Genomic DNA, 26,461 nt, shown 5'->3' with positions numbered 1-26,461 from the left:
AATACTTGCATTAACCGGCGCCACTGCAAAAAAAAAGAAAAAAAATGTTACAACGCCTAAAACACTACTCTGCAGTTTGACGCATCCCACAAGGCGGGCAACCGTCATCAGAGCGAGAGATGTGAAACCGGCGTTGTTCGCTCGCGGAGAGGCAAGCTTCCATTGAAGACTCGAATGGCGCGGGCATCCAGAGAGTCAAACCGAACACGAACCTAACTCCGTAATTAACCGTTATTTTTGGCCCAACCGGAACTGAACCGAACCGAAAGAGTCGACGCCATCTTGGAGCTGAACTAAACCGGTCAAAAATACCGGTTCCCGGTTCAAATAGCGGTTCACACGGAATTAAGTGCGAAACTTTGGATGTTGTGCATGAATACAAAAACTATTTATCGTATTTTTTCTTCATTTACTAGCTTCGTAGACTTCGTCTCTCTTGCCGAAAAAGTCGTGCCCCTCAACGATGATCTGTATTTTATCAAGTCACAAAATAGCAACGGATAGTAACTGAAAACTGTTAGGACTACTAATGTCTAACACATACATATGAATATGTATAATAATTAGGGATCTATGACAGTTTTGGGTAGCAGTCAGTAAGTAATATATATTGAAATAATATACTAATCAGACTCAGCTATAGCTGACCGTTAACAACTGTCCTGCGTGTGTACTCAACGGCGCACGCAATGGCAGAAACGTGACTTGGAGGTAGGCATGTGCGCCTCCGCGCCAGGCTGGTCCGCCCGTAAGTTTCATTACACCGCCGCTGCCGTTTCCAAACCGACACGCCGAGGACCTCTTCGCGCCTGTTTTCGGACGCGAAAAAGCGCATTGCAACCCCCACGCGAAGTCCAATTTGCTTTTGTTGATGGCGAGGACGGCAGGTTGCGGCTTTGGCTGTTTTTGACCTGTGTTTGTTCGCGCCGCGAACGCCGCCTCCACCGGTGGTGAAATTGGCATGACGCCTGCTCAGCTTAAACTCCCATCGGCACAAACGTCTACTTAGAGCGCACCAGAGATCCATTCTCCGGCGCCGTCCAATCAGACGCTCCTCGTCGGACGGGCGATGACGAAGTAATGGTGCAGAAAGAGAGCAACCGGCCTCGGTGGCTCAGTCGGTAGCGTGTTCGCCTTCTGATCCCGAGATCGCGGGTTCGAACCCGGCCGATGACGCCAGCAACTTGGTGGCAGGGTACAAGTTGCTTAGACACGCCGTCTTCCGCGAGGGACGTTAAATACGGGGTGCCGTGTGATGAGCTTTCATCGCACGTTAAAGAACCCTCAGGTGGGCAAAAGCAATCCACAGACCGACCGCTGTGGCGTCCCTCATGCTCTCAGTTGTCTCGCGACGTAAACACCCAATTATTTTTTTTTTTATTTTAGAAAGAGAGCAAATGCGCCAGTTCCTGTTTCTGGGCGCTGCGTTTGTTTTTCTCTACATTAGTCACGTACTGAAGACGCCGCTTTCGCTGTCATCTGAACGTTGTGCGCCGCGCCAGATCACGACATGGAATTGCTGCTGGAAAGGGTTAATGACTTTAGTTGTCTCTACGGCAAAAGCGACCCGAACTACAAAGAGACATGCTTGAAGGAGTCGACTTGGGGATTAATAGGGAGATAGTTAAGAATGATCTGACACGGAAAGACTGACGCCGCGTTCTGCTGATAGTGTTTTCCAAATTTAACGCCACTGCGCGCGTCCGAATAGTGATGCGCCACAGTAATTGCAATGGCAACTGCAACTCGTGTGATTTCTCTTGACTTTTATACGTTGTGATTGCTCACTTACCACTGTTTCAGACTCTATTTCTGTACCTGAGAATCTCCTATGGTCTAGATGTGCCACTACTACCTTCATTAGTTTCTGTTATGTTGTTGATTTTGTTTAATTTGGGGTGCACCATCACCTAGCCAAATGCTGTCCATGTCCACCATAAAAATACCAATAAATAATAACTAAAATAGTGTCACAGAAAATTGTTAAAAATTGGGCTGTTCGGTGTAGCATTTTTTAAAAGCAATAAAACCCCCATGCCGGGAAACAAGTCAAAAGACGACACGACGCACAGGCACAGACTGACGAACAAGGATTTATCATTGTCAAACCTGCTACTTTATATCCTGAACCAACAACGCCCTCTTGCGCAAGGTTCGCTATCACACCCTCAGCCTACCTACTGGCTTCGCCTTTATCAAAAGCACAAAATTTATATTGCGTCCTTTATATCTGAACCTCCCAAAAACTCCTCGACTTGGGCAGTTAGCAGCACTGAAGGCACTGCTGATAAAGGAACTGTGCTGATGTAGTACCGGGATCGGCTTGCTGCACATTTATCCTGCCCAAGGCATCGTAGATGACGACTAGCATATAACGTCGTGACCAACGGTTCTGTTCTGGCAACTTATCCGAAGCTGATAGCGACAATCCCGCACGGGTAGCATTTGTGTGTAGTTTTATTAATCTATTGACAAATAAACCATCAAGAAATGTTGGAGATACTGTGTGTCCTTCCGCATTTAGTTCAATTTGGAACTGGCAGCGACAGTGTCTCGCATGTTTCTCACCACTGATGACCTCATCTCGTAGGTCGTCCTCCCGATTTTCCAGATCTTCCAACCGATCTTGCGACGTTTCTCATTGCCGCGGAGTGGTGCGAAAACTCGTGTTGCTTTAAAACTAACTAAAGAGCGAATGATAAAATGTTTAATGCCGATGACGCTAGTGCGGTCACACCCTTGATCCGGACGGGAGTAGGGCTAGAAGGATTCTTAAAAATTTCACGATTAAAATAGTTAAGAAAATAACCGTAAGGGATTCAGATGTGGGGCTTTTAGAGGAGAAAAAATGATTACGACTCTATCATCTGCCTGTCTCTCGGATGGAACGGATGTGGTAACTCTGTCCCCACTTCGTTTACGAGTAGCAGTGACGCTGACAACCAGCAGGGCGCTGGCTGTTATTGTTCCTGTCCGCCATTTTCTGTCTTCAGCGAAACCCGCCCCAGCCTCGAGATCAAGAGCATGGCATTATTCTTAATAATTTAACTATGTAATTAATAAATGTAATTAGTTCAAGAAGTACCCACTAGGGGCAGATTCGTGACTCTACAAAGGAAAAAGAAGCATTATGATTTAATTCTCTGCTTGGCTGTCGGATGGAACATGTGTCTCGTTCTGTTCTCCTGACTGTTGCTGGGGCGAATGATTTGTTGTGTGCTTAGCCCTTTTTGTTGTTAGCTATTGATGGTGTTCTTTGTTAGCATATTTTACTGTTGCTTTCACCGCTTTTTGCATTCCTCGGTCCCGATTATACGTGTTTTTTCTCCTTGTTCTGTTCTGAGCTGTCGTAACCTGTCCAGACATGCCATGATGATGTCGGACCTAGCGTCCCGGGATGTACAAAACTGGTGGCCAAAATATACGGTGTCGCCACATGGTTGTGATGCTTTGCAACTACGTAGTCACCTGTGTCTGTAACCACCGGCCAAGCGATCGTCAGCAGCCGTTCCGGACAGCTTTCTTCAAGATGGCGTTGTTGATCTTCAAATCCACCGCTTAAGTAACATAAACGTCTATACTATTCCGGAAAGCTTGCTCTTCACAGGGCACATGACACTGGCAGACTTCGCAGGAACTGCTAGCATACACAGGAATCCTGTTAAGGAAGCCAAACCGGCATTTTACTCTGTAACCTTGCCTCATTTAGTAACAACAACACAAAATAATTTTGTAACGCTGTGAACAAAAAGGATCGTCAACCAATAACCCTCGCTGATGATAACAGCAAGGCCTTGCAACACTTTTCAGCTGCCGGCGTCCTTAATGACTTCTTTGAAAGTGTATTCTCATCTGTAGGTAACAGTGTCCTCATTACACCAGCAGCGGTAAATTTTACAGCCATGGACTCCATCGTTCCAGAACAGCTTGGCGTAGTCAAGGTGATAGACACACTAAAAGCATGATCCCGTGCCTGCGTAGACAACGTCTTGACAAGCACTGAAAAGTATTCATCACTGATACTAACCAAAATATTTGAGCAATCCTTGGAGGCGGGCGAGTTACCTGATGCATGGAAAATTTAAAAGATCATCCCGTTTCACAAATTAGGGAGTAAAAATCTTACTATAAACTACAGGCCGATATCACTTACCAGTATTCCGTGCAAAATGCTCGAGCATATAATTTAGTCACATGTTATCCACCATTTATAGACGAACTCATTCTGTTCATCTTTCCAGCATGGTTTTCATATGTAATATTCACACGAGACACAGCTGGTATCTTTTATGACATTCGCCAGTTACTTGACAGGGGCACATATTTCTGGATTTTTGCAAGGCTTTCGATAAGGTTTCGCGCAGTCGCCTTATACACAAGTTATCTTTCCTTAACTTTGACCCCAATACTTTTTCCTGGATTTAATCTTTCTCCGAGTTAGTTGCCGCGCTAACTTTCGTATCTTCTGGCGTGCTACGAGGTTGTGTCATCGTTCAGTTTTTGCCTTGTCTTATATACAGGGTGTTTCGCCGACGTACTTGCCGGAGGATTTTAAGGACTTTCGGCATTTACCTTCTGGAAACTTTCGCCATCATTGAGGAAGGCTTTGGGCATTTTTTTAATTGTGGTAACTTTTTCCAAATGAACTTCGAAAATTGCCAAGTGAACCTCACTTTTTTACAGAAATACGATGTCTCCAGAAATCACCGCATACCCAACAAAAACTATGCACAGTATCAACAGAAATAGTCGAAAAATAGAAAAGTAGTGGAAATGACGCTTTAGCCCAGTCTGCTTGATTTTCGCAGAGAAGCGCGTGCGAAATCTGCCTCTAGACGAGAAAGTGACACCTCCTTCAATTGTCTTGGCTTCTTTGTGATGAGATGGTTTTGTTTTCTTTTCGATAAGTCGGTTGTTACCAACATCAAGGTGAACGCGGCGCAAAGAAATTTGTTAGACTATTTCTGTTGAGATGCTGTGCATAGTTTCGGTTGTGTGAGTGGTTACCGTGAAGGACTTCATATTTCCGTAAAATTTTGGAAGGCTACGTAATTGCCGAAAGTCCGACAATCCTCCGGCGAATACATAGCCAGTCAGAGTTTTTTATCACCTTAGGTGAAACACCCTGTATATTAACGACTTACCTGACGGCATTGCCTGTCTATTCGACACTGCGCTGATGATTCTATAATTGATCAAGCTATAACCAGTCCTTCTGACGTTCGTTCCCTTCAGTCCGACCGCAACTCATTACAAGTATGGTGCTCGACGTGGCCAGTGGAACTGACATATGTAGACATTGAAGATTCACTCGTTCACGTAACTCGTCGCCCCATCCGATGCAGATTATTAACAATGATGCTCTCGAGTCTATTACATCTTTCAAGTACCTTGATACTCCTTGACTTGTTTTTTTTAATGTTTTTTTTATTACATTTGTTACACATTGCTGTATTACTTATTTGTGTAATAGTGAAGTTATTCCAAATCGTACGATGAACTTGCCACTCATGTAATCGACTCAAGATATTAGTGTGTTGCTTATGTATGATGCCTTCCTGGTTCTGATGGCATATAAATATTTTAATAACAGAATTCCCGCAGTAACTGAACCCACGTCCTAGAAGCCAACATTTGTTGGCAGTGCGCGGAAAGAAGTAAAAGCCGATAATTCGTCCTTTGAAAATACATTGAATGCCAAAATCGCTCTACCGTCAGACCTGCCATATTCTTCCCGGGACCTACGGCAACTAGAGAAAAAATACTTCTATGCTCGAACTGAGTCAGGCTACAACATATATAGTTTATTTTTCAATAAAAACCTCTGATGGTGTCCTGAACACCTTGCCAAAGTTGAGATGGAACACACACTTTAGACCGGCCTCATTTCACCACACAGACAGCCTACGTGCCCCCAGTCTACATGTCTACAGGGTGTTTCACGAAAATCCCTTGGCTGAATAATTCGGTAAAGACCCGTGGGACATCGGCTATGAACTGAGTAGTGAGCGGCTGATTTACATACGCTCATTAATGAAATAAACATCATAACTTTTAAATTTCACTTCGCACGCTTACGGAACCCTTTATAGAGGACGGTGGTCTTCCTCTACATGAGTCCCGACCGGCGATGATGGTATGCCACGGAGAGGCGATGACGGTGACCTATCTCCATGGCCGCGCCGGTGGAACTCATGTAGAGGAAGACCACCGTCCTCTACATTTGGTGACCCGCCGAAGCACATCACGTCCGAAGCAATTCGGCCCTTCACCATCCCAAATTTGTGACGACACCATCGAGCAGCACTACCTCCGGCACACCCGTGGACGTGTGGACGTGGCCTCACAGATGGACATGGCCTCACGCTAGGACGGTGCCGGTAGAACAGGCTGGCAGGCGCAGTGCCGCGCGCCAGCAGAGGCACGTCTTTATCGTCGTCCACGGGCCGCCACACCTTGTTTTACGCATCGGGACCCTCAGTGAAAAATATTTTGAAGCAATTAATTGGTTTCGGTTTACATATTTATTGCGCGGAGCAGCGCACCAGTACGCTCTTTGAATCAGCTATCAGACTGTCAATTTCGTGTTTATCCGCCTGGTTGACACACGGTGGTGACGGAAGATAAGGAAAGGCCGCAAGAGGCTTCGGTATTCCTCGTTAAAGCGACTGCTGAACAGCACTGGCGGGTCTGTCCTTGTGTGTGTGAGATAACGTGCTCTTATCATTGACTATGACGAATGCCCCGCGAGCACTGTGAACTAGTTGGAAACTGCACCAGATAGCATGCCTCTCGCCAACTATCGTCCTGAATGACAACGATTTGTACAAAAGGGCAGGCAATAAACAAAAGATTTGTTTTCCTTATGTACGGCATCATTTGTACAGAAACAAGAAAGGGAAGAAAAAATACTCGCCCCCCCCCCATATTCATCATATCATGGGAGAGAACGTTGTCATCCGGGATGATAGTTGGCTAGGATTGTGCTATGTGGTGAAGTTCATTTTCAAGAGTATAGAGAAGAAGGAACACCACATCTTTCGTCACCCCGTCAAACAGGCGGATGAATATGAAATTGACAGCCGGATAGCTGATCCAAAGAGCGCATTGGTACGCTGCTCCACGCAAGGAATATGTAAACCGAAACCAATGAATTAATCGAAAAATCAACAAGTGTCGACGGGGCTTTTTTGTTGCAATATTTCCCGATACGTAAAATAGCGGTTCCGTAAGCGTGCGAAGTGAAAATTTAATTAATGGGCGTATGCAAATGACCCGCTCACTACTCAGTTCATAGCCGATGCCATAAGGAAATTTACCAAAAAGAAATTTCTTCGATAACGCCACCTGTTCACGAATTATCCAGCCGGGGGATTTTCGTGAAACACCCTGTATAGAGTGAAGTTCACTGTATCGGCCAGGAGAAAATCTCTTCGTCTGAAAGGGCAGAAAGGAGAAACCTCTGTTCGCGGAAGTGTCGACCGCTTGGTCGATACCGAAAACTATAAAATGTCGTTACTGCCCCACTCCGCTTTGGGCTTGGGCTTGGGCATGGGCTTTCTCATTTTATGTGACATCATGATTTGGGTGCAGCATCGCATATATGCGAATTTTCACCTCCTTTTGAATACCGAAGCGAATCACATCCAATACGGGATTCTCTATCCGAATTAATTTTGGATCTTTTAACCCCTCCAGGATATAAAGTGAAACCTACCATGGTCCACTCATTCCCTGGCTCATTCATTTCCATAGCAAAATTGGGGTTCACGATTTTTAGGATAGAACGGCCTTTGCCCTACGGTATTGCAATATACGTACTGTCTACGATGGGATATCCGCCTGGCCGTACTCATAACGCAAATGCAAAGGCGACACTTCTCATAGCTTTATATTAGAGTCCACACTTATGGCTTTGGCTCAGCCATCACGCGAGGCAGCATAACACAGCCCCTACGCTGTCTAACACGGCAGGAATACTGCTGACAGGAGTCATGGTTGGAATATCATATATTGCATCATATCACAGCAGATTGCTTCACGGCCATGTAAACAATAATCCGCATACAAATGATAATCACATTCTTTTCCCATGAGCTTATCAGCAGAGCTTCTCGCATTCTAACCCGGCGTAGTTCTTGTGCATATTAACTTTTGCCCACTTCACAACGCCAAAGTCACCCTTGGGATCTACGAATGCTGGTGGTGCTGAACACAGGTAATGGAAGTGGACGTCAAAGATGACGTAGCCGCCCGTGAAGCCATAGGTTTTGAAAGACATACACATCTGTCAAGAGAAGAAATATATTGTCAGCAGGTCGTAATGCTTCCTCGTAATTTGCTTCCTCATATTTGAGGGAATGAGTGAGTTTATACAAACTACGTCTCCGAAGAATACTCTTTCAGAGTCGGAACAATTCCGCGTCCACAAACCCCGAGACGAGGGACAAGGGACACACACACACACAACTTGTCCCTTCAAGAACCCTTCTTTTCCCTTGCCTTGCCTTGTCTTGTCTTGTCAGGCACCCACCTCCCACTTTAGTGCTTGTAATTCTGGAAGGACGAATATCCCGAATAGAAGGGAAGTATGCCCGTTATCTGAAGCAATAACAGTCTTCGCGTTATAGCAGAGTTTGAAGTGACGCGTTACAAGTAATTCGTTGCTGTAGCTATGTTCATTTTTTTTGTAACTTGTAACTTCCCTCGTACTTTTGCGCCGTGGTAACTTCTAAGTAAGTTAAGTTCTTAGTTACCTTAACTCGTTTTTCACTCACGTCCACATATTTTCTTGCTGTCTCTCCGGTTCCTTTATGGAGTTTTGCCATAAAACGTGATATTCGATCAATTACATTTTATTCAGGAAGTAAGAACCGCTGTCATTGAAATGAAGCTGAACCATTGTGCGCCCACCTGGGGTAAGACGCAAAGCGTTCGGGTAGACCTCTAAGAAAAACGCCATCATGTCATTGGTAGACAAAATTAAATCGAAACAAATCGGAAGGCGAGCTAGGTTCCTAAAACGAACACTTGTTCGCTGTGTCCCACTGAAACAAAAGTAGGCCCGAGCGTCGCATCCCTTCAAGGGACCATGTCGTAGTTCCCTCAAGACCGTGGCTTTCGGGCGCGATCTTGTTCACCTTTAGCTTCGAGCGTGGTTGTATTCTACCGAATTTTGGCGCTGTGGAAGACTACGACGTCATTTACAAACAGGGAGAGGTCTACGAAATAAACGTGTGTTGGACAAACGTGTTGCACTCCTCCGCACGCAACACAACGTCTGCACCTGCGCAATGTCATTTTGTGTCCGGAGTAACTTGGAAATAACTTGGAAGTAACTCACTAACTGCGAATTCATTTTATGCTGAACTTCGTCATTAACTTAGTTTCATTTCGCACACGGAAACTTGTAACCAGCTCTCTTTGACGGGTAACTTCTCCATCGAGGCAGTGAGAAAATAATTTAGTCTTGCGGACACAATTCAGAAAAACGCTACCAAAGTACGACGATTACAGTGCAGCCATTCGAAGGTTGTGTCACCAAACTGTGGGATCGTACAGGAGACGTCGTCGAGGCACAGGTCAGTGATGAAACCAAGTTTATCGATAGCGCGAGCGAGAAATTTAAAAGTCGCCGCGAAGACGACGACGCTACGCGGCTCGCGGGCAACTGTGATGATCTAGATGGATTGGTGTGCTATATACCGGCCTATTTAATCTATGGGAGCGCGTGTCGGCCCAGGACGCACATTCCCCCAGGGCGTGAGTCGTGACGTTGCCCACATACGTGAGGCCGACAACGGCAAGCCCTATCACCACCACCACCACCATGGGAGCGCGTGGTCACGGAAATGACACCCGGTGAGGTTACATTGTTTACATGTATGCGCTGACGCTCGCTGAGCGCGAAGAGATTTTTGTGGGCTGCGAGATGCTCTTCTGCTTCGACACACGTGTCTTCCTGTGAAAGGCAGAACCTTGCACCTCGTCGACTAATACACAAAACGTACTGATGCAGGATGCTCATCGCAGCAATCATGATTAGGCAGCGATTGTGATATCCCCCAGGTATGGATACAGCGAGTCTCGGCGACAGAGATCAACAACGCACACACTTTACACACTCGACAGGATGATTACACACTCCAAGATACGAGGAGGGTTGGCGCAGGCGCAGTGGCTCCGTTTCGCCCTCGCCTTCTCGCTGCTCGCACTGCCGCTTCCGGGTTGGCAAGATTGCAGCGATGATAGCGGCCCGCACTAAGAAAACAGACAAACGCCGAAACAGACGAAATCGCATTTGTATTAATGTAAATTTCTTTCAAGTAGACATCTTGGACCAGCGTTTTTTTTTTTTTTAATTTGAAACTTCAAGGGGTATTATGCATGGCACGGCGTGCCCAGCGGGATTTCGCCGACGAGGATCGCTGGCCTATTCATATCGTGTGCGACAGTGGGAAAGCAACTGGGCCGGTGGATGGCCTGTAGCGGCATTACGAGCCGCGAAGTCTCGCGCAGTTTCACTTCGTTTTCGGTTGCTTTCGTTGCTTGATCCCTTTTGCTTTGATCCCTTTTTTTTGATCCCTTGATGCTTGGAACGTAACATTACGAATACAGACGCATTATAACAGACGCAAAATAAAGTTGTTGGTGTATGCTGTTGGTGTCACACACCTTTTTAGGTATCAGATACTCGATAATTTCAGACACTCTGAACGTAATAGCATGTATCGCTATGTTTTCGAAAATCCCGCAGCTAGAACCTAATTACATGCTGCTAATTACAAGCTAGAAGCTAATTAGCATGTAATTAGCTTCTAGCTGCGGCATTTTCGAAGCTAATTACATGACGTACAGAGCATATACCATAATGTTTACTTTTCCACTTAAATTTATATATTGTATTAAATCTCAGCGTGTCACTGCCACTACGTGCGAAACGTGCGACGGAAAAGAATACCAAGGACGTGTACGTGCGCACACAAGTTCCACTCATTCACTACGAGCAGCGTGGGACGAAGTGTATAATGAAATCCAAGACAACCAAGTAGCTCAGAATGCTGTAGCGAAATGTTGGCACCCTTCTTGTAACGTGCCAAAACAGGAGAATCGTCGAGTGACATTTCCTTCGTGTACGTTGAGACGCTACCTTTGCCATACATTAAAAGCGAAAACATTACTGCCAACTGCTGAGTGGAACCCCTGCACAACTTCACGCTCGTTCGTTGTTAGCTGATTATCAACATTATGATAAGTGCGCAGCATGATACAACAGCACGCGCACATTTTGCTTTCTCTCGAATTTTCAGCGTACTGCTTCAATTTCGCAGGTAATCTCGGGTTATCCGCTGTGCTCTTTGCACATGGGGCCACGAGGGCGCGCGCAGCGACAGCGAGCAGAGTCCTTCGTAGCCACCTGTCGGCAGGCCCGTCTGCGTGACCCATAGGCTAACCTCTTTCATCGATCCACTCATTTATTTCGTTAAGTTGCCAAGCCTATTCGGGATAATTGCCCGACACGCAAGGGCAGCGTGGCAGTCACACGAAGAACACAGAAAATGTTCTACGCCCTTCATAGAGCGTCTGCAAATGAATACCCTTTTTCAGGCAGAAAGCTGACAAACACCGCTGTGGAGCACACCCCTGAGATGTTGCGTTTTATGAAATACGCCATTTGACACGGCGCTTCTGTAGAATACACAATTAGAAACTGTCGTTTAGAACTTGCGCCACAGAGGCTTGTGATACACACTGAATACGGGGTGCCGCACCTAACATATTCAAAAAAAAATATATGTATATCACTTTTTCCGAGATCAAATCAATTGAAATATAGCATATGCTGAAGGGTACTTCTTAGGAGGGTGTTAGCAAACTCGAAATCAGAGCACAGCTTCGAAGTTGTCCGAATGAGAGCACCTGGTCCCTTCGGTCACCTGATATCAGAGCAGTTAAAAAAAAATATTTGATAGATCGTTCGCAAAAAAAATCGTGAAGAAACACGATTTCTTCTTCATTTTGTTCATCGCGCATCTTCGGAGACGCGTCTTCCATCACCCCCAGTGTGAGAGGGTGAATGAGCGCAGTGCTGTCTCATGCGTCTAAGTTGAGCTCTAACTTGCAGAAACAAAACAAATGCACCCTATGACATCACAACTGCCCTTATGTTGGGTTGCCTTTTCTGTTTTCTGTTAATGTTCTTCCAGCACGCAAGAGCCGAATGCGTGGTCTTTGCCTCTCTCACACTGGGAGTGAACTAAAAACGCGTCTCCGAGATGCGCAATGAACAAAAAAAAAAAGTGTTCTATCACGATTTTTGTGCGGATGATCTAGCGAACGGATTTCTTTTTCTGAAAAGAATAATATAATTAAAATGTAAGTATTGAAAGTAAATTAAGACATTGCCTTAGGAGTTTACTAATGCCCTTCTAAGGAGTACCCTTCAGCATATGCTATATGGCACCTCGGAAAAAGTGATGCATATATATTTTTTAAGAAGATGTTCGCATTTACCTAGTGCACCCTGTATAAGCATCACCAGAAATGTAAAAAGATACAGTGTAAGAGAGAATAAGGGAATATAAAATATGCACTTTTATATACACTCATATACACTTTTATATACACTCATATACACTTTTATATACACTCATATACACTTTTATAATAAAATATACACTTTTATATACACTCATACAGTTGTATATACACGCATTGGCTGTGGTAAGGCTACTAAGATAGAGGACCTTCACAATGGTATACATACCTTTGTCGACATAGTGCAATCCGAGTCGTACGCTACTATGATAGTCCTGTCAAACGTACTGCCCCATTTGTCGAATCGGGTGGTGTCGGTTTCAAGGTACATATTACGGTTGATCACTATATCATGATATCGTCCATTTTGGCACACCTGAAAATAGGGACTCAAGGTAAAAGCCGGTATTACTACAAAACTAGTGCAACAGATCAAATGGCATACGTTATCATTTAGCGTTTTTAGAACACGCATACACTACTGGAATCGCTCACGAACCAATCCAACCTTCCAACTAAATTTCTCTGCCGGATCTCTGAGAACATAGCCCCTGATGTTCGAAACAGGATTGTGACAGTGAAAACGCCTTTCACGTCACACTTAAAAAGACAATTCCACCACGAAACGTGTGCACGAGAAAGATAGCCGTCCTCGGTAGCTGAATCGGTAACGTGTGGAAAGTCGACCGAGGACTGTAGCATGTGGAAGAGGTAAACATTGATTTCAGCACCGTCTGTCAGAGATTTACGACGCACGTCAAATGAACCCCAGCTGGTCGAAATCACCCGCTATCCAACACTGTGGTACGTGCAACATGCAGACAACCCTTACATAAAAAACCACTAATCACTAATTTTATGGGAACAATATGGTAATGTTCGGCTCCCTCTGCAGCTGAGGACCTCAGGACGTGAAGTAGGGCACGCTAACGGGAGAGCGGCCAACACGCTTGTCTCGTCTGCTTCCAGTTTTCGCCGCAATATAGTAATGGGGAACTCGCCTAGTCATTTCCTTGCCATTTTATTTCTCTTTTTTGCCAGAATACGAGCAGGCATAACACCTTTTTCACCCAGCCTCGATAGAACCGGGCAGTGCGTTACGGTAACTATATAAGGTGTAGTCACATTCGCACGGAGAGTGTGGCGAGAGCCTGCATTGGCCCACACGCCGAAGTTCCCGTGGGTTAGCAGACGACGATAGCCGAAGACGAACACGATTGAAGCTGTTAAAATAGCTAGATTCCCGGCTGATTCCGGTGGCCGGGATTCGGGTGGGCAATCTAGCGTGGTCGCACACCTAGCATTTTCCCAGCTCAGGCAGCGTTGTCATGAAATGACAAGCGAAAAATGTGGTCGGTTGTTCGTCTTTATCTTGCCGCTGTTTATTACCATGGATACTTGCATAGTTCACTGTACGTATGTAACCATAATCTGACCAAGTGAGCGGCCGTGAATTGATGGCGTAAACGGGTGGCGGTATTCATTCTGGCTCCCACATCTTGTTGCTGTTTGTAATAATAAGGAGCACAAACGCGCAAATACTTGGATACTTAGAAACAATTGGATACTACGAGGGGCAGACCGTTCTCTTCAATTATTTTTGTTTGTAGGGGGACCACCACTGGGCAGCATACTACTACACTACGGTCAGTTGCAAAAACCGGCAGATATGAGGGTTAAGACTTCCCCACTCATTTGATCCGCGCCTGGGTCCAACACAGCGTTGTGCCAGCGGCCATGGCCAGCGGCTGTGGAGTGTGTCATTCGCTGTCTGTTTCCCAAACCGCCTTTTTCCGGAAGACGTTGGGTGGTTCCCGTTTCCCCATAGAACAATGCTGCATCCTAGTATTCCTCGAAATGCAACAACTCAGGGAAAAGAGGCGCTGACGCCAGGAATCGAACCTGGGTCTTCTGATTTCCGGGATTCGATTCCTGGGGTTCGATTCCTGGCGTCAGCGCCTCTTTTCCCTGAGTTGTTGCATTTCGATGATTCCGGGCGTATGAGGCTTACATGTTTGTGTCGTCCCTATGTGTGGCCTGCCTCGGCCAAATCTCGTTGTCAACGCAGTATTCCTCATTTTCAACGAGGACACCTGTCACTGAAAGCCTGACTGGTGACGCTATCCTTTTGGCCACTGGGGAAAGTGTCTCCTTTCCTTTAGAAGGCGATATAGTGCGCAGACTGACTGGGATAACGATTACACGGGAAAAGACCTAGCGACACGGAACAAAAACGACACAACCGAAGTGAGGATTCTGTATTCTGTGTGTCGTTCTTGCCACCTTTTCTCGATGTCATTTTTCCTTACCCCTATAACGTTCAGTGTCCAAAGCATGACAGTCAGTCTCGGCTTACCAATTCGTTTGGATTTGCCTGGGTGACACTCCGGCATGGAGCTGTGAGTGGTCTATAACCATCCGTGTAGGCAGTTATAAGGGCCGCAGCGCTAAAAGAGAGCAATTCCGCGGTTTTCAAAGGCAGCGGTTGGAACCCAGTCATATGCCTGAATGACAGCGACTCAACCTGCAAGAACAGTAATGGTAGCTTCAACATGAACTCTTATATGCATGGGGTGAGCACACATCTTGCTTAGCTAAGAGCGAATGAACACCTCGTTCAGCAAAACTCGCGACATTTGCCCTTCTTTTGCCGTAAGCTGAACCGCAGTACCACAGTTGGGAAAGATGAGGCAAAATCTAGCGCGCGTGCGTAAGTAGTAATATTATGTTGGGAGAGAAACCGGACGAGAGTACGTTCTATGGGTGTCTGGTTCAAACCCCACAGCTCATGGGACACCGTAGCGTATTTTTCCCTGCGCGCGGCAGGCGGCGCTCGGGTGGAGGCTCTTACCGGTGGGCGGAGCGTGGCCGGAGCAGGGTGTCCAACCGAAACGTTTTTCGTTCCGGTTTTCGTTCCGGTTACATCATAAACGATCCGGTACCGGTTCTGCTCCGGAGCAAAAAAATAACGGTTCATACCGGTTTTTGAACCGGTTCCGCTTCTGCTAGGAATATTCATCCTCACAAAAGAACAATCAATGTTACAAAATGTGAACCCGTTTATTCCGCATACATGGTATTTAAGATTAATAGACAGCTGTGAAATTGGTAGCTCCTAGTTCCTGTAGGTTACTGTCTGTTCAAATGGGCTTTCTCCAGTGATGGCCAGTAGTTAACTACATGTAGTTAAACTACTAGTTAAACTACCTGATTGTAGTTAAAAAGTAGTTATCAACTACTTGCAGAAATGTAGTGGCAACTACTAGTTAAACTACTATTTTAAGTAGTTAACTACAGTAGTTAGGTTACTGAAGGCGCCAACTACTTCTGATTTTGCCACAAGCTTTACGGCACGATTGTGCTTCCGACTTTTACCTTGAGCTACTTGTTTGATGAAAACGGAGGTGCAGAGCAATTGTGTCGTGCATGTGCACTAAATCTTCACTTTTAATGCTTGTCGAGTGAAGCCTCATTTGCTGTGGAATAATTCTGCAACTTAGTTTATCGCGTAGGCACAGAGAGAATCCCGCCGCAAGCTTTGTATTTGACGATCGTAGCAATGACTTGGAGCCAAAGTTTATTAGTGCTTGTGGTTCATATTTAGGTGTCCAAGAACACTACAAGGGATTGGTGTTGGTGGACAACGTTAAGTAGTTATAGATGTAGTTAAACTACATTGCAGTAGTTAAAAAAGTAGTTTTAACTACTTCCCTGAAAAGTAGTTGAACTATTAGTTAAACTACTCAATCACAAAGTAGTTAGTAGTTATAGTTAAACTACTGGAGAAGTAGTTAGTGGCCATCACTGGCTTTCTCCTTTCTTCAAGTGCATGCTACAAACGGACTTGTTTGTCGTGATGTCATACATAAAGTACTTTCTTGCTGGGTTGGAGCGATCGCGTCCCATCCGAATATCTGTTGCTACTGTCTAGCCAGCAAGCACCACCGCACGAGTATGACGCAAATCGAGGAACACCTTCACTCACCAACGCGCTCGCCGGCTCCGTTTTATTTTCTCCGTGTCCTGTCCACAAAAGAGTTGCCACTTCGCACGGGCTTGCCCTCGCGTATACGTAAATGTATTCAACTTAGCTGCTCTCACACAAGGGGCGCGTTGCGCGACATTACCTATAAAGAAGCCGTTATGCAGCCCCCTTGGGTCGCTGTTTAGTTGACAGTTTGGGGGGATCAAATTAAAACTAGCACTACGGCACATTGCTAGAGAGTCACATGTACCTCTAAGTCTGTGTGCGTGCGCGGACGATAAACCATTGCAAAGGGGGACTAAGGGTCCATACCGACATACATTCTACCGTAACCGTAACCCTCGCATAGCATCCATGACATGACTTCAGAGCACACGACGTCTGTTTCATTCGCCTATCCGGAGTCCAAACCGGCGAAGTTTTTTCTTCGACCGAAAACCGTTAAATATATTTTTCGGTTTCCCTCCTGAGCGAAAAAAACGTATACGGTTTCGATTCCGTTCCGGTTCGCACCAAAATAGCGTTTTTTTTTCGGTTTTCGGTTCCGGTTTTCGGTTCGCTCCGACACCCTGGGCCGGAGGGCTGCGTGCGGCTTACCCGCTCACATTTTTAGCCTGGGCCGACTTCTTTCATCATTTTTCAATCTGTGCCGACTTCAATCGCAATTATTTTTCCGGCTACAATAGGTGTGTGGTGAGCAGTTTACATGCAAAGGATAGCCATACACAAAAGTACAAGTGAAAACTTATTTATTAAAGTTATTAGTGTCAGGAATTACGTTATGACTGTGTGATGGAGAAAAACTTAGCCAAAAATCTGATGCAATAGCATTGAAGGGGTATCACAATTTTTTATTAGTGATAATCACGCGCAGAAGGAGTAGCACATTTTAATCAAAGAATATATTTGTAATCAATACGATTAGAGTAAAATTAAAAGTTTTATTATAAAAAGTCTAGCATGAGCATCCTAGCCTTCTGTCAGATGTACGTAACTTCATGCACAACAGCTAATATTCCATTATGACACATTTAATCATAGAATATATTTTTAACCTATATGATTACAATATGATTATTATCCGTGACCACCATAGTGGTGCTTTAATTCCAAGTGTCGATGGATGGATGTAGTTAATTGTGGACAGCAGAGAACCTGGAAGACCATGGGACACGAATGACACGAACACAAGAGGAAATAAAATCTATAACGCTACATTTAACCAAAGAAGATAATGTTAATCAAAACAGCAGGGAAGCAGAACTATCATAAAACCATCCTCGTGACTTAGAATGAGAATTGTATGAGGTCTAAGAGACACTACAAACCTTACTTTGTTTTATGAATCCAACACAGAAAATATATTAAAGAATGAACTTCACCGCATAGCACGCTCCTAGCCAACAACCAGCTCTAATAATATCTGCCCTAATTTGTTGAAGACGGGAGGCGTACACCTGTTTTGTGACAGTTATGAACATTTTCGAGTGCAATAGGGAAGATAAGTTGATTATTCCAACATTACACAATCAATTTCTTATTAAGTAAACAACATAGACATACGGCAATAATGAGAAACAAAACGATCATCAGCTAATAGAGAACCAAAACCCATCACGTACGAGAGGTACACAAAGGATTCATAATTCAAAAACGAATATATCAAAACGATAAACAAGCACGGATGAATAGCAGAGAAACACTCTAAACGGCGCGTCTGTCAACGGAAAATATTATTGAAACAAGATCAACAGCTAATAGACAGCCGAAACCCAACATGTAAACAAGAGGTACACAAAGGATAAATAGTTTAAGATGACGCAACTATTACGCATATATTATTCTCAACACACAAAATATCAATCAAGTGAATATCTAAAGCAAAAAGAGAAAGTCAAATTTATTCAACGATAGAAACAATTCTCATTCGAAAACTAGAATCAAATTTAATTACATCGTTTCATGAGAACTTCTACACGCAGAAGCAAATGCAAATTAATGTGTTTGCTACAACGAAAATCAACGCATACAACTTAAAAATAATTTCCCAATTAGTAGAATATTTTATTGCTATCAATCGAGCAGTCATCTGAAGCAAACTCAAAACAATAATTAATTTAGGGAAACACTTTCTGACCACGCCCGCAAATACATCACAGAAACACGTCTTTTTCATTCAGGACCCACTAGTGGATTCGAAGTGAGAGGGGCAATCCGCCAGCCATAAAGTTGCCATACACGCCCGCAGGGAGTAGGGGAATTCTACAATGGTCTTGGTACACAACGTGTAGTTGAAAACCATAAACTCGCTCCTTCGAGTCAAGTTAGTGAAGGGAGGTTGCTAGCGTGGTCTTGTATGTAGAATCATTGAAAGCACACGTTTTTCGTACTCACCACCTTTTTTTTGTAAATTGACTTTCATAATTCTCACGACAGGTGGAACTTCTTAAACGCGAAACATAATGAATTTTTAATAAATAAAATTAGCACCGATATGAGGTGTCGAGGCACACTACAAAACAGAACAGACAATTGCTATACAAAGAGATAGATGGATTTTGTATTCGTTACCATAGGTCATGTGAGGACCTGATAAGAAGCTGCTACGAAAGGAGGAGCCTCGAAACGATTCAATTCGCTGCATTTCGATATGTCGTAGACATGGCCGTATTCGGAGATATGGTCCAAATTATGGAATTCAAGATGCGAGAACTTGTATGCCGAATCTACAATAGTTATAAAAATATTTGCACGTCAACATCGGAAGGACCACTGGTAATGGTGGAGTTTTTGAGGTTTGCTAACGAAGATTTGAAATACAGTAGACCAAACGTAATTATAATCATTGCAATGGGCATTGCATTAATCAAGAAAGCAATCAGATCAAATTATCATATACAAGCAGTCTATATCGCAAGATTCATTACGGATTTGTTGAAATTACACCTAACGGTTGAAATGGAAAGTACATAAAAAATCATATCAAGTGATATATTCCACCTAGAGCCTCTACACATTTATTTTATTCTACCAGTCAATGACATCGAATGAACAGAAGTTCAATATTGTTGTGCAAGGTCTGATGTATCATCACTTATTGAAACTCAACAAACATATCAATTGCGGTGGACCACCGGACGATTTTCATCTAGTAGTATCTTGTACGCCATTCAAGAATCTTCACACAAAGAAAGGAAACATCAATAAGAGACTGTGTGAGTTCATCGCGACAAAGTGCAAGTTGTTGGAGCAATACAAACACTGCGACAACATATCACCTGCATTAATCAACACTGGTTTCAGGCGCCCAATAAATAAACTATTTGATGTCTTTGGAATTCATCAATCAAGACAACAAACGAAAACTTGTGTATAACGAGTGTATAATTGAAATAATAATTGTATTCTTTGTCATCATTGTAATGTATTCTACACATCGCAACGAAAACAGCTTATGATGAGATTGAAGATTGCTAAGGAGACCTTTATTCCACAGTATGTACAAGGATCTTCGCATGGAATCAGCGCTGGCAATTAAAGAGATTTTACACGACTAAACTCTATACAACACCAACACCCGAAGGAAAGAATTGTAGAAGAATCGCTAATAGAAATTTACAGGCATGTTACATCAATCGAGGATCACTAATATTTTGCGAAAGCTTATTTTATGAATTAAATTGCACAGTGTATATATTTGCTCAAACGATTGGACAGTTGACAATACTATATTGAAAGGAATATATTATCAAATGATGCGCAGTCTACAATTCTAATCATCATAACATGCGGCACATAGTTCCAATAAGATTTTGGGAGAATCAAATCACACAACTGTCATCAGAAATGTTTAATCAATGAAGATGAGCACTATGTATAAGATATTATAATTAAATATAAATGTAATTCTAATTCTAATTATAATTAATTATAAATAAGTAAATATTCCTTTTGCAAACTTAACCAAAGCAGCACACATAAACATAGCTCCAATTCACAGAATGTACCAGAGGTTTTTACAGTAGCCATACTGAAAAACCATTATGTCTATTCATTATGTCGCGGCACATGAGGCACTACAAATGAGAAGGACATACTTTAATTTTAGAAGATTGTAGCTCATAATGAAACAAAATGCAAACTACACCACCAAATATTCTTGTTTAAATTTTCAAAGTCAAAACTGTGCACTCTTTCTTACATTTTTTTAAGATATTGATTAAAAAGAATATAGCATGTATTCCTGACACTAATGACTTAGCTGTCCTATGCATGTAAACCGCCCACCCCACACCTATTGTAGCCGGGAAAAAAATTGATTGTCGGCACAGATTGAAAAATGATGAAAGAAGTCGGCCCAGGCTGAAAAATGTGAGCGGGGAAGCGCGCACGCAGCCCTCCCCCCGCCGATAAGCGCGCGGACAACCCTCCGCACACGCGCCGCGTAGCGAAAAATACGCGACGGTGTCCCATGCGCTGTGGGGTTCCAACCAGACACCCATATAACGTACTCTCATCTGGTTTCTCTCCCAACATACTATTACTACTTGCGTGGCCAGGCATCATCTTATCGACGTCATCTGTCGAGCTTGGAACGCGCCTCGATCTTTGCCGAAAGACCAAATGGCACGACTGGTTGGCTCGTTTGGTTGAAGTCGTGGGAATGAATTCTTCTGGCGGATGTGCTCTCGCCGGTTTTCCTGCAGACCTTCCGGACGCATGTCGGCACAGTTACCTGTGAAGTTGGCCCACGACGCATACTAACCTGCTCGTCACAACTGTTCTGTCCAGCTGTGCACGGCTGTATGCTCCACTCATAGAAACAGTTGTTTGCAGCAATAACATAAGTCTAAATAAGTCTATAAATAATAAGTCTCCGTCAGTTGACTGGGGAATCGTTCCAGTTTCCTGTGCAAGTTTCCCACGCACATTTATCTATCAAGTAGATGACGCAATTGCTATAAATGTTCTCCCGTACAAGGTCGGTCAACCTGCCAGAGTTCTGGTCTGGGTCTGGGACTGTATATTTTACTGTACCCCGGTTTCACCAACACAGATTAACATTTCAACCGAGATCAGCAGTTCCTGAACTTGACTGTAACCCTCAACTTTACTTCATCAAGAGTAGTTATTGTCACTAAAACACTCAGCACATATCTGACTAATGTTGCTAAAAGTAATTAAAGTGTTAATTTCAGTTTTTAGCTACCCTTGACCTTAGTTCGAAGCTAAGCAGCGTTGGTGAAACCGGGCCAATGTCATATTGCGAGTGGCACTATTTCCATCGTACATAGTACCCATGCGACGGATTGTTCAGTTTCCAAACATTAGATAACTTTGCTTACGAATGATGACTGCATAGACGGCATGCCAGGTCCCTGCCAGGGTGACGGTCCTGTAGCCCTGCATACGTTTGGGTCCATTATATTACGATTAAGAGTTGCTCGGTACACCAATGCGTCTGGCTTAATTACTCTGTAAACAGAAGAGAGCCAGCCATGAGAAGCAGACAGAAGCCCATACCGCAGACTCTCTAGCTAGTAGACATCGACACAAGACACGAGACATTCATTTCGGAGCACTAGGGAGCCTATTCCATTCAATAGCAGCGACCGAACAGTAATGTTTGTCCACTCCGTCCACACACGCACAGTACGAACCTGGACGCACGTGATGACCACGACAATGCAATGCATACGTTAGGATACATAGTAAAAATGATCGGTAGCTGGAAATTGGAGCGAAGTCGCAGCTGTTAGTGTGTGGTGGTCGAGATGGTACCAGATACTAGGAAATCGCAGGGTGAGCGCGCCATTTCAGATTGGTTTTCCCACGCTATCCACCTTTGTCTGGCGTCTGATGACACGCAGACGATGCGGTTTATTGTCCGGGAAGAGTGAATTTACTTTCCCGTATTCAGCAGTCCCACTTAGTCACTGGTTTAGTGACGTCTGAGAACTTCGTCCGCAAACCACCAATCACCACCGTGCTGTTCTAAGCCGACTGCCGTGAGGCCCTTTGTGGCCTCCATGGAGTTTGTGTGCGCAATGCGTAGGCCTAATCTACGCTTCGCCGGAAATATTTAGGCGAATTACTGGTAAGTTTAGACTTACCTGTCGACTAGAAGCGTTCGTTAGGTGGATGTGGTTGCACTCCAATCAATATTTGCCCTCAATGTCTCATTTTGTTCGCCGTTCACACGGCGTAAACCCGGCGATCTAGTAATGGTCTAACGCTCATGTATTCGCATAGGACTGATTTAAACTAAGGGGGGGGAGGGGTAGTTTAAAGCCGGTCTACCGCGGAGCAGCTGTAACTGAGCATTTCGAGAAAAACCCAAAATAGTTTTTGCTAGATACTGTTGCCTACTTTTCAAGTCGAAAGTGCAGAAATTAAGGAAAAAGAACGTTGTGATGGACCCGTGGGCGAAGTATGTCAGGCAATAAACCCCCGCCAAAAAAAGTATGGTACAAAAAAGTACTATCGCTATGGAGCGGAATTTTGAAATCCGCTCTGCAAATTTAGAACAGATATCGTCCACGTTAGTGATGTCAACATTGGCAGCTACACACAAGTCGCTTTCCGATCCAAAGCTGACAGGAAGTCGTGCACAAACAGCTGTTACCTCCAGCAACAAAAGCGGCGCTGATTATGCGTGGTTCCTTAAATACAACACCTAGTGCCTCTGTTATGCATCATTAACAATAGTGTTTGCTGTGCTGCCGTTGCTGGTTCTGGTTGATACATTTAACGATTTATTGCACATTGTAGTGATCGCTGGTACTTTGTGTTCCTTTGTGTGGTACTTTGTGTTCCTGGTTTACTGTTAAGTGTGTCCTGTTAAAAATGCATCAGTCGTGTAAACGGAGGTCACAAGAGCGAGGGAGAAGGGGGTGGTCGCATGAAGCAGTTATACCTCCATGTACTTGCATGTGCAGCTATACAGCGGAGGATGGTACATGTTGCCCAGGATGTGAAGGCATAAATATCGAACACGTTGCTCGCCCGTGAAATGTTAAGAGTGACGTCCCAGAATAGTAGTACTTGGAGGGTACCTGGTGGTATAAGTGGGACGTCCCAGTGCATTAACAAGGTACAATATTTCAGGTTTCACTCTGGAAAAGGCACCACATGCAGGAAGCTCTACATCCTCTTGAAAGCTTTATTTGCTTGCCCAGAAAGATCCCTAGCTCCCTAGGAAAGCACTGTTGCGTTCTGTGTCATTATGAAAGCACTATGTTTTCGAAATCGCTATGAGCTTGTTTCTCGGCGCAATTTTGTGCTGGTGAGATCGGGTTATGCTTGTCGGCATCAATCCATAGTGCTGCTTTACATGTCAACTGGGAGAAATTTTGATTAAAAAAAGCAAGCATGTCTTTAGGACTTGGTTAGTCGATAATTGTACATGTAGAAATATCCCGCAGAGGCATACAAGCAAATATTGCGAGCAGTGTTTTGTGTCAACAGATTTGTATGGACAAATTAGAGCCTCCACAGGGGCATATAACCAGTAGAGCGTCAAGCAGCCCATGTAGTCATGATGTCGATACCACGGTTAGCAGTCTGCAGATCCTGCGTGCAAAATTGAGCAAATTGTAAGCTACTTTCTCCCTCCCCTCAATCAGCTCGTGACAATGTGTATAGTGCGCGTGCGTTTCAGCTTCAGAGCCGGAGAGACTACGTGATCGATTTAAACCCGACGTCATTAAACAACGGTTTAAGTGGCTTGGTGAATACGGGCAACTGAGTTTACCCGCGGCTCTTTCGGGACAACGACCAGGTAGAAAAAGTATGTTTATGTGAGTGTTGGTGCGTATGACTTGAACGCGGTTTCGTTGAACCATCAAATGTGTGCAAGTGTAATCAGCGCAACATTTCCATCCTTTCGAAACCTGCCGCTAAGATATTCATATAAGCAGCACCCCGGACCCTCACGTCGGACACATATGGTCTTCTCACAGTACAAGTTGATTGAAGTTAGCCATGAGGGTGCTTGGTTGTTGGCTTCCCCGGAGTATGGCCACACCTATAGAAGCACGTAGCCAACGTTCCTCCTTGGCGTTGTTTCTGCTCTCATATGGATATTTAGAAGTCTGTCCGTTTCCTGAAAGAATTCAGTCAACACCTAGTCACTACAACGTTGTCATTGTTGGTATTGGTGGCAATTTCGACAAAGCACGCGCAGGACACTCAACTCAGTTGGCGATTGAAATGAGCGAGTGGTATACGAATGGTTAGGTTTCTGTAATGTTGGCTTCTTCGGCACGCTGCGCATAAAATTGCATCCTGTGGCAGTTGAATCACCAATGTATCAGCTTCAGAGATCCGCCACAAAGGAATCAAGTAAGGGATTGTCGACTATCACGCGGCGGATACTAGAACGCACCTTTTGACACCACCTAATATTCCTAATAGGACATTAAAGGGCCCACATGCTGACAACAGTTCACCGGATTATGTTTATTACATGTTCCATGTGATGTGTTACGTTTCAATGATAAAATTCCTGCGCGAATCAACTGCCGCGATGAAACAGCATCCACGGTCATGGACACAATAAGGGCACGCCGGGAAAAGACATAGGTACTACAAGCAGGAGCGAGGATTTTTCTGAGGGCGGGGTAGTGGGTCCTGTCGTGGATAGCATGCTGCTACACTGTCAAGGTGAGTCGAAACTATGTAACGACAGAAAGAGAGGGGTGTCGGATGCTCGGATGCCCCCCCCCCATATCTCAATCCGCCCTTGACTCCAATTTGACACTAATAATGCACCAGGGCACGCACTTCTCAGCACACTAACGGTTAATTCGCCGCATGCTCGTTTTCAGAGATAGAACTACTTCGCTTACGAGCTCGGTATGTCGATACCAATTTTGCTTCTCTATGTCATTCGATTCTCTATTCGATCTATGTCAACGATACCCCTGCCTTAACCGGGTGCTCTACTTTACTCATAGTTCGGAGAAACGCATAAAGTGCGCCTCGGCTTCTGCTTTGGAGTTACCAATATTCGCGAAACTGCGAACGGCATATACTGTGCTTTAAACTGCGCATGAGATGCGCGTATCTTGACAGGTATAGCATCATAACACTCGCCTTCCAGAAGATGCAACGTGAAGCGGGATTATGTGAGCCCAAGAAACCACGTCCGGTGAGGTCCATGCATGACTGAACAACGACTGGACTGTTGGAACTTCTGCACGTCCGGTTGCATGAGCTCGCGCTGCTTCCTTTTGCTTCTTCTTCGTGACAGATGCCGGCCGCTTTCAACAGATGTTTGCTTTCACAGCGCCAGCTGCTAACGGGAAGGTTCTAGGAGATCACAGCCCTCCTCGGTAGTTCAGTCGGTGACGTGTTTGCGTGCTGAGCTCAAGCTCGTGGGTTCGATCCCGGCCGAGGACGGCAGCAATGTCGGGGAGGTAAAAGGTTCCAATCTGCTAGATCCCTCGTAATCCATCTAACCACCCTGCTGAACCGGCGCCGCGATAGTTAAACAAACGAGAGAGTAAAGCAGTGTGACGTCACGTCGAGTCTTGGTTTGTCGCCTAGATTAGTGTCCTTGCGCAAGGTGGAGAGCAATGTGCCAATGGAAACAATAGGTGGATGCAGGCTAGCTGGTTGTTTCATGCACAATTATTCGACACAAAACATAAAGCAGGCTTCACTTGTTCATATCTCAGTAGGGTCCATGTACTGGAAATCTAAAAAGCGCGTGCTAGAGCCCTGCACGGACCGACTTTGCCGGGCCGGACCCGGCCCGGCCCAGCCCGGTGACCCAGTGACTAGAGCCCGGCCCGGCCCTGCGTCTAAGCAAACAGAGCCCGGCCCGGTGACCCGCCAAGTAGATCCCGGCCTAGTATTTCCAGCCGCGCGACGAACGCGTTTCTGGCGATTATCAAACAAATTTATAAGTAAATTTATAATGAGAGAAGACAAACA

General features: G+C 44.7%; 1 protein-coding gene across 3 annotated transcripts; it reads right to left on the bottom strand.

The window, feature by feature from the left end:
- Positions 1–7,992: 7,992 nt before the first annotated feature.
- LOC135372614 (uncharacterized) lies at positions 7,993–24,519 on the bottom strand. 3 transcript variants are annotated; one of them, XM_064606132.1, is made up of 5 exons: positions 24,482–24,519; positions 21,868–21,925; positions 14,894–15,061; positions 12,767–12,913; positions 7,993–8,287 (listed from the first exon to the last, which is right to left on the bottom strand). In XM_064606132.1, the coding sequence occupies exons 1-5, from the start codon at positions 24,505–24,507 to the stop codon at positions 8,102–8,104; spliced, it is 585 nt and encodes a 194-aa protein (XP_064462202.1). In that variant the 5' UTR covers positions 24,508–24,519; the 3' UTR covers positions 7,993–8,101. The 3 variants fall into 3 exon arrangements, with proteins under 3 accessions (XP_064462202.1, XP_064462203.1, XP_064462204.1); XM_064606133.1 differs by having other exon boundaries at positions 24,458–24,484; XM_064606134.1 differs by lacking the exon at positions 7,993–8,287 and adding an exon at positions 8,506–8,556.
- Positions 24,520–26,461: the final 1,942 nt, after the last annotated feature.

This window comes from Ornithodoros turicata, unplaced genomic scaffold (genome assembly GCF_037126465.1).
Source record: "Ornithodoros turicata isolate Travis unplaced genomic scaffold, ASM3712646v1 Chromosome154, whole genome shotgun sequence".
NCBI lineage: Eukaryota > Metazoa > Arthropoda > Arachnida > Ixodida > Argasidae > Ornithodoros > Ornithodoros turicata.
Note: the sequence above shows the minus strand (reverse complement) of the source record. Positions and strands in the feature narration are given on the sequence as shown.